Here is a 7,733-nt window from a genome sequence, read left to right as displayed (position 1 = left end):
AGACGACCGCATGGAGCGCCTCAAGTACAGTCTCTTCCTATTAGCGAACGAGTACGCAAGGGATTAAGAGGAAATGACCATGACACTTCATGCCCAAGGCACCATGACAACAACTTACAAGAGCAAGGACTGAGCCATCGCGATGATCCACCTTCGAGCGACTACGACCAGAAGAAGAAGTGGCGGACAATATATGGGGACGCGAGACGATTTTCACCACCAAGGTGTACCGGGCTGTCAGGGCGCCTAGAACCCAATGTTGACCTAAGACACCACCTCAACGTCGATGGGAGATTTCGAGGCGCCAAGCCGCCCCCAAGGTACATGAACCACAATGAGCATCAACTCCCCATTTTTTTACCATATTCTTTTATCACTTCGATTCTAGGAGTTCGAACGCCCCAATCACATTATTCATCATCGATCAGCCGATGATGAAGGCACATTTGCATTCCGAGGCTATGAGAGGCATAATGTCCTTGTATCACTTGGGAATGATTTTCATTACGAACTTGTACAGAATGTTACAAAAACTAACATGTGTAAAATCCAAAACCTCACGGGGGGTCTCGATTTTAGGAATTGGAGTCATTGATATATCATTCAAGCTTTAAGTCAAGGCTTTAGGATCTGAAGGAAGGTATTTGTCGTGTGGTTTCCAGGACTTGTAGTAGAAAATCTTTTTGAAATTGTGAGTGCCCAGGCCTTTGTCTCCCCGTGCCAAATATAATTTTCTTTACTTGTATTTCGGTGAACGTGCGGGTAGCCATAGCTTGAGAAATGGACGAGGAGAGGCACTCAGTAAATGAAGAGAAATACCTAATGAAGTGGTGATGACATTTTGGTACATCAATTGCCTGGCGGTCATCAATGCCCTGAGTTCTATTCCTGCTTTTCAATATTTTTGAAAACTGGAGGTGTATTAGTTCTTTTGATAAAACGCGAATAAACTATTCTGACGAAATGACATGCATCAGATAACTACTCTGACGAACTGTTTTTTGTTTGTTTCAGAGAAACATCGCATCTCATCGACCACTCAACCAAAAAAAAAAAAAAAAAAAAAAGAACTAGGATAACTCAAATCCCATGCATAAAAGCAGAATTTGCAAAAGATGATATTTCTAGCAGCATAGATTTACATCAAGTGAAATACTGGCATCATTTACAAGTGTTTCCGTTGAAGATTTAAGCATAAGAAATTGCAAAAAAATCATGTGTCAAAACAAAACATATCATCATCCCAACCGAGTGCTTATAGCTTTAACCGTCATACCCTGACCCTTTCTTTTTCACCAGCTCGTCGGTTACAACAATCAAGCCAAGCAAAAAAAAAAAAAAAAAAAAAACAATATTCAGATTGTAAAGTTGAGCCCAGGAGGAGTCTTGATCTTGCAGATAAACAACACAACATTCCCTTGTGCTGCTAAGAAGTCATCTGCGTGAATCGCAGCTGATGAGAATCCCACCCTCCTTCCGGCTCTCTCCTCTTGACACCCACTTGCTGGAAGCCCTTCGTTCGATCTTCCATTGTTGGAGTGGTCAGATGAGCTCCAAGTTGACCTCTGTGAATGTTGCTGGAGCTCGATCCGTGACCGGGAAGCAGATTCTGTGTCACTAAGCCGTCTTTGGGGTCAACCCCGAAAGAGCGGGGCAGCGGCGGAGGAGCGTAGCCCAAATGTTGTGGTTCAACGAAAGAAACCCTCTCAAGTTGCTCGTTCCCACCCAGAAAAGGCTGAGCGTGGGCCGGGATCAAGCCCGGGACAGAATGGAGATCCGCAGGATAAATGGGTCTCATAGATCGGAACTCTTGCTCTCTCTGTCCCGTCTTTCTCATCGCTTCTGAGTATGGATAGCTGGACGTGTCCACAGGAACTAGATTGTCGTTCAAATCGAAATCCCTCACAGACTGCTCCGATAATGAATTTCCCGGGCACGATGGTTGGAAATTGTCTTCGTTTTCACCTAGGCAGTTCAGATCAAAATCCAAGGTCCTGCCTTTGATGGGTTCATCTTGCACATATTCGGGTTCTGCTACAGCGTCGAGGTTTAGGTCTACACATTCAAAAGCTCGAAGCCTTGTGTTGCCACTATCATCGTCAACCGACAGTGCTTTATTTTCGATTCCGTTCTTGGCGAAAGATATGGGTCGGAATGCACTGTTCGCAATGGAGCCTCTCCAATTAATCGGTTTCCCGTTGTTCGGCGAACTGGATCGAAGAAAGAAGAAAGGAGTTCCGGGTTTGGCCATCACAGGCTTAGGCTTCGACACTGTTATCCTAAGATTCGGAACATTTTCTTTCTCTGACCGCCCAAGAAACCCCGCATCATGATCTGACACGTCTTCATTGAGATCAATTCTAGAACAGTCCCGAGACGAACCATCTTCAGCTTTCATGGATTGAGAAGACAAGTTCTTCCATTGAAGTTCATCATTAATATCACGACTTTCTTTGCAACGTGCTTCTGAAGGAAACCCTTTCACCTCCGAGCACAATCTTTCATTCCTTGCCAATGGTCTCGTGCAAAAGCTAAACGACTCATCTTGACTGCTAAGTAGTTGCATTACAGACCCGATTTCCGTAACGCAGCTCGTTCTACTCAAGCCGATAGAAACAAAAGAGCTTCCGGAAGCTTCAAACTCATGGTCCGTCTCTTTAGCCACTGCTGGCACAACATCAAACTTACAAAGATCTGACTTCCCATCTTCTTTCTTTAGCCGATTGATGTTCTCCAAGACAGCATAATTGTTCTCAGAACTCATACCCGACAAATTGTCACTGCTTCTCATGCCCGACAAATTATCACTATCCTTTACTCTATAACTTTCGATAGTCTCGGAACCCTTAGCGACATTGCACTGTTTGGAAGGAGAGGAAGTGCGTCCCAGGTTACCATCACCGAGATTTTGCACTTCCGGTTTTAAGCTTCCAATAGCAAACTCTTTGAAATCAGACTTTAATTCAGTGCAAGTGGACGAATCCGTTGCATAGACTTTACCAATCTTGCATGACTGTATCTCCAACGATGTCTCTTGACAGCTGCCGTTCGAGGAAGCTGGACGACTGACATGTGGCGTGTTCGAAGAAGACGACTCTGTTATGCTCTCCTTGTCGAATTTTCTATCCTTCACAGACGATTTCTCATCCCCGCAAACCTTAGTTTCGCGGTCATATTCACACTCGACTTTCTTTGTGCCAACATGCATGTCGGGTCGGCTATTCGATTTTGCCAAAGGACTCTGCTTCACAGGAGAAGAGGGGAGTTTGTAGCTGCTTTCTGTTTCATTTGCCTTCGATTCTTGGTGCTCCATGATTTTCCGGTGTGGCAGAGCAAATACGCAAATCTTCAAACTAGTTATACGGCCTTGGACTGGTTTAAGCACCGGAAATAGGGCAAATGTTGAGCGAGCAGAGATATATGGGCGCCATAATATACAGTAATTCGACGCGAGACTTTCTTCCTGGAAAATAGATGTTCAAGAAAATAGTTGGCAAAGGGATATATTCAGAGAAATCAAATATGGTCCGTGTAGTATATGCAAACATCTTGTACAAAACTTCGAAGAAAATCAAAATTAATTGGTAGGGACATGTATTTTGGAGTTTTTTTTTAAGGATTTTTAATAATAATAATAATAAAAGAGATCAAAAGAGAAATGGTTTGCTATCATTTTTGTGTTTTCTGAAAAAAAAAAAAAAAAAAAAAAAACTTAGGAGGGCCAGTACAAACTCAAAGTATGATATATAAGAGAGGCATTGCCATTAAGATAGGAAACTCGATCATAACTGAATATATCACTCAGAGCAAAGGCAAAAAGTATAATATACTTATCAGGTAAAGGATAAATAAACTCGATGTTCAGTTAAAAAAACATTTAGGGTTCAAGATAGTACGCTCTTTGACCAATTTGCAAACTTTCAAGATTGATAAGTTCTATCATTAAGGGATATGCTAAATCAAACAGATGTTAGCGTTGTAGAGAGACAATCACAGAGGAATCTGTTTTGTAGTTTCATTATTTCCGATCATAATTCTCACCTCTAATTCATCGAGTCAGTCGAGGAATCAAAAAGAGATCACAAATCAAAACAGATCGTCTAGAAGTCTAACCAAAAGTAAAATTCAGAAGGCAAGCAAACAAAACACAGAGAAGGAATCTGGAGAAACGCGAAGGAAAAAGAAATGGACCTGGGAAAAATCTGAATCGGATGCGAAGTTTGTAGAAGTTGGCGGTGAAAGGGAAGTAGGGTTTTTCCGAAGAAACAAACAAACAAAGCTCTATCTCACTCAAAGCGCAAACAAACAAACAAAGCTCTCTCTCTTTTTATTTCTCTTTTCTCTAGTTTTCCACTCAACCCCGCAAAAGGTCCAACTAACCAAATGGATCTTCGCCTTTAATTTCTCTCTCTCTCTCTCTCTCTTCAATCTCTATCTTTATGGAGAGAGAAATAGACTGCTACTGCTAGATAGAGGGCTTAAAAGACCGGAAGTGACGGAGACAGCAAACATAGGAAAAGAAAAACAATAATAATATTAACAATAATAAAAAAAGAGAGTTTGTGTGTGTGTGTGTGTTTTCTTTATTGTTTTGGAAATATAATGGCAAGTGAGACAGAGACGGGCATGAAAATGAGTGCGTCAGAGGGACAGAAGACAAAGAGAGTGGGTCCCACAAGCGAAGTGGGCCCCAAGAGACCCATATTGTGGCCCAACCCGCCACTCACTCCAGTTGCTGTGTGGGTCCCATTCTTTTCACTCCGGAAGAAAGAAAGCCCTAACTCAAAGCGTCAGCTTTTTCCACCTGCACAGGCTGTCTATTCAAAGTTCATACCCTATTTTATACCGAAAAGATATTTACCATACTGACAAAAGGCCAAAAAAAAAAAAAAACACCCCACTGTTGTCTGGACTCTGGAATTGGACTGTACATCCCTCTCACAGTCACAATCCTGCTAGCTAGAGGTGGTCCCCACGGATTTTTCTACTTTTATTTTCCTTTCCCTAATAAAATAATACAACAAAATGAGGGCATAATTCGTTCATAATCACACCAAATATTGATGCGACTCCGTCGTGTTAAAAATAAAATAAAAATTGACATATTTGTCCTACGGTAACAGATGGGCAGATTGACACTAAAAATGTCAAATAGATTTAACTTATCAAATATATTTCAAAACTCAAAATTTGATACATGTATTACCAAGCTCAACGAAAAGACTATTATACCATCGAATATCATTTATACAAATAAAATAAAAAATTTCCCTCAATTTTCCTCTAAACTTTCCTCGCAAAATTATTGTGGATGTAGGAAACGACATCACCATATAAACATTTCAGTTGGGCCCAAGCCCCCAAATCCGAGCTCACCCAAAAGAGATGAACTGCGTTCGGCCAGCTAACTTCGCCCACAATCCATGCCCAGTTCAGCTTTCTGGTCTTCAATAAAGAAGGAGTCAATGCTCATCGCTCATTCAGCTCGGAAGAAGCGGTCATCAACCGATCTCCTCGCCACTATGGAGCGAGTCAGCGCGCACATGGTGTCTCAAATCACTCTAGGCCAACCACGTGTCCCCCGAATCGACGGTAGAGCTTCGACGACCTCAGCTATAAATAGGCGAAGAGTAGGACTTCACACGCACATGACTCATTATACTTTTTCTTATATTTTGTAATCTTTATTTTCAGTCTTTATCGAGTTCGTTGTCCTTCAGCTTGAGCTCGGTACCCTTCTTGTATTCAGTTCGATCAAGTTGCAATAAAACAAATTAATTCGTTTCTATTTTAATTTCAGTATATCGTTATCAAGCTTTATTTAATTATGTTAAGACAAATTCTTGAGATCCACACTGTTACTCAAATAATCCGAAGCGACTAAAAGAGTCCTCGGAGTGCCGAGAACAATAGGAATCCAGACTGGGCTTCGAGTCAAATAGGACTAAGAACTCATGAAAGATAAGAAGCGATACGTTCATAAGTCAAGAACGGCCCCTACCGAGCAGAACTTCGAAGAGAAGAGAATCTGTAAGTCAAAGACTAGTCAAAACAAAGAAAATACATGTAAATAAACATAAACGAAACGATCATCTGGACGGTTACGACCAAGAAAAGTACATAAAATAACTACCCACTAAACGCATAAACAAAGAGCAGCGGAGTGGTAACCGTCAGAGACGTGGGACTAATCACCCCACGTTATCAAAGTAGGACATCTATAAATAGCGGAAGAACTCAAGGAAGAGGGTACAGATTTTTTCTTACGACTTCTCTAATCCCCTATAATTTACTTCCTTGTACGAGATTCGTTTGTATTCTGGAAAAGTCTTGCCTAAACACTTAGCCTTTTCGGGACATTCGTTTTCAGAACTCAGTGTATTTCGTGAGATATTGTTGTACTAATTTAACAAGTCAACAGTTTGGCTCAAGTCTCGCTCGGCCAATGGTCGGCCCAGTTTCTCTCGGTCATTGGCCGACTCAAGTCCCGCCCGACAATGACCGGCCCGACCTTCTCTCGGCCATTGGCCGACCCAAGTCCCGTCCGGCCAGTGGCCGGCCTAGATTTTCTCTCGGCCATTAGTCGGCCCGGTCCTCTCTCGGCCATTGGCCGGTCAAGTCTCGCCCGGCCAATGGCCGGCCCACTTTCCTTCGGCCGTTGGCCGACCCAACCTCACTCGACCGACGGCCGGCCAGGCAAACTGGGCCAAGGAACTTTCAAAACGTTCCTTGGTCGCCTATAAATAGGGAAGCCCACTCTCCAAAAAAGGTAATCCATCTTTGAGCCTTGAAACGCTGTCGAACTCATACTTCACTTGTTTCACTCATCTTTGGCCTCTAAACACCTAAACCCTCTTATCCACCTCAATCCACTAATGTTGAGCATCGGAGAGGTAAACAGGCAAATCCTATGTTTCCCTTCGATAGCTTCTCGTTTACCCTCTTTTCAGGTACGACGACGACGGACATCACCATCATCATTGCTAGAATAGACTTGGGATACCAAGTCTAAGATGCTCGAAGACCGAACTCGACCACTTGGTCCGGTCTTGGGTCGAACCGTTGCGGGTGTTAAATAGTTGTCCGAAAACGGCGACAACAAGCACAAATCATTCACCAAGAACAAAAGACAATCAGACTAATGTTAAACGACGGAGCACGCACCAGGAAAACCCCACTACATCCCTCTGTTTACACTTCTTGTCCTTTTTAGCTTAAGAACATGACGAACACAAAGAACTCAAAGATCGCGAGGAACCCAAAGAACATGATTAACTTGAAGGCTCGATGAACACAAAGAACGCGTAGAACCTGGAGATCGCGAGGAACCCGAAGAACACAATGAACTCAAAGAACTCGATGAATACCAAGAACGTGAAGAACCCGAAGAACACGAGAAATCCAAAGAATTCTATGAACGTGACGAACGCGAAGAACACGAATGCAAACTATTAACAAAGTGACGAGACAGAGACGACGAGAATAGAAGAACTTCACCACTCTCAATCTACGCGTGGTCATAGGGTCCAGCCCTAGATCAAACCACGGACGGTTCTAAGTGGCAACCCAAAAAAATGCGGTTAACAGTTATTAATCATTTTTAATGACTTATTTTGAGCGTCAGAGCGCGCACCAAATACACTGCCTTTTACCCCCTTCTAGTTTTTTTGTTTTTATTCTCAGATCTCCGTAACGAACAAAGAATGTTCTTGAGCTAGAGAAGTGACACTCAA

At 42.6% G+C, this 7,733-nt stretch overlaps 1 protein-coding gene across 2 annotated transcripts; it reads right to left on the bottom strand.

Annotated features, from left to right (window-relative positions):
- Window positions 1-1,094: 1,094 nt before the first annotated feature.
- Window positions 1,095-4,541, bottom strand: LOC149390053 (uncharacterized). 2 transcript variants are annotated; one of them, XM_089620877.1, is made up of 3 exons: window positions 4,192-4,541; window positions 3,435-3,463; window positions 1,095-3,401 (listed from the first exon to the last, which is right to left on the bottom strand). In XM_089620877.1, exon 3 carries the CDS (start codon window positions 3,311-3,313, stop codon window positions 1,427-1,429), a length of 1,887 nt encoding a protein of 628 aa, XP_089477003.1. In that variant the 5' UTR covers window positions 3,314-3,401; window positions 3,435-3,463; window positions 4,192-4,541; the 3' UTR covers window positions 1,095-1,426. The 2 variants fall into 2 exon arrangements, with proteins under 2 accessions (XP_089477003.1, XP_089477002.1); XM_089620876.1 differs by lacking the exon at window positions 4,192-4,541 and adding an exon at window positions 4,042-4,145 and having other exon boundaries at window positions 1,095-3,463.
- Window positions 4,542-7,733: the final 3,192 nt, after the last annotated feature.

Source organism: Urtica dioica, chromosome 7 (assembly GCF_054948205.1).
Source record: "Urtica dioica subsp. dioica isolate 48M chromosome 7, U.dioica_male_clone48M_v1_H2, whole genome shotgun sequence".
Taxonomy (NCBI): domain Eukaryota; kingdom Viridiplantae; phylum Streptophyta; class Magnoliopsida; order Rosales; family Urticaceae; genus Urtica; species Urtica dioica.
Note: the sequence above shows the minus strand (reverse complement) of the source record. Positions and strands in the feature narration are given on the sequence as shown.

Excerpts from the sequence above, each read along its gene's own strand:
- LOC149390053 (XM_089620877.1), bottom strand. The coding sequence starts at position 3,313 with ATGGAGCACCAAGAATCGAAGGCAAATGAAACAGAAAGCAGCTACAAA.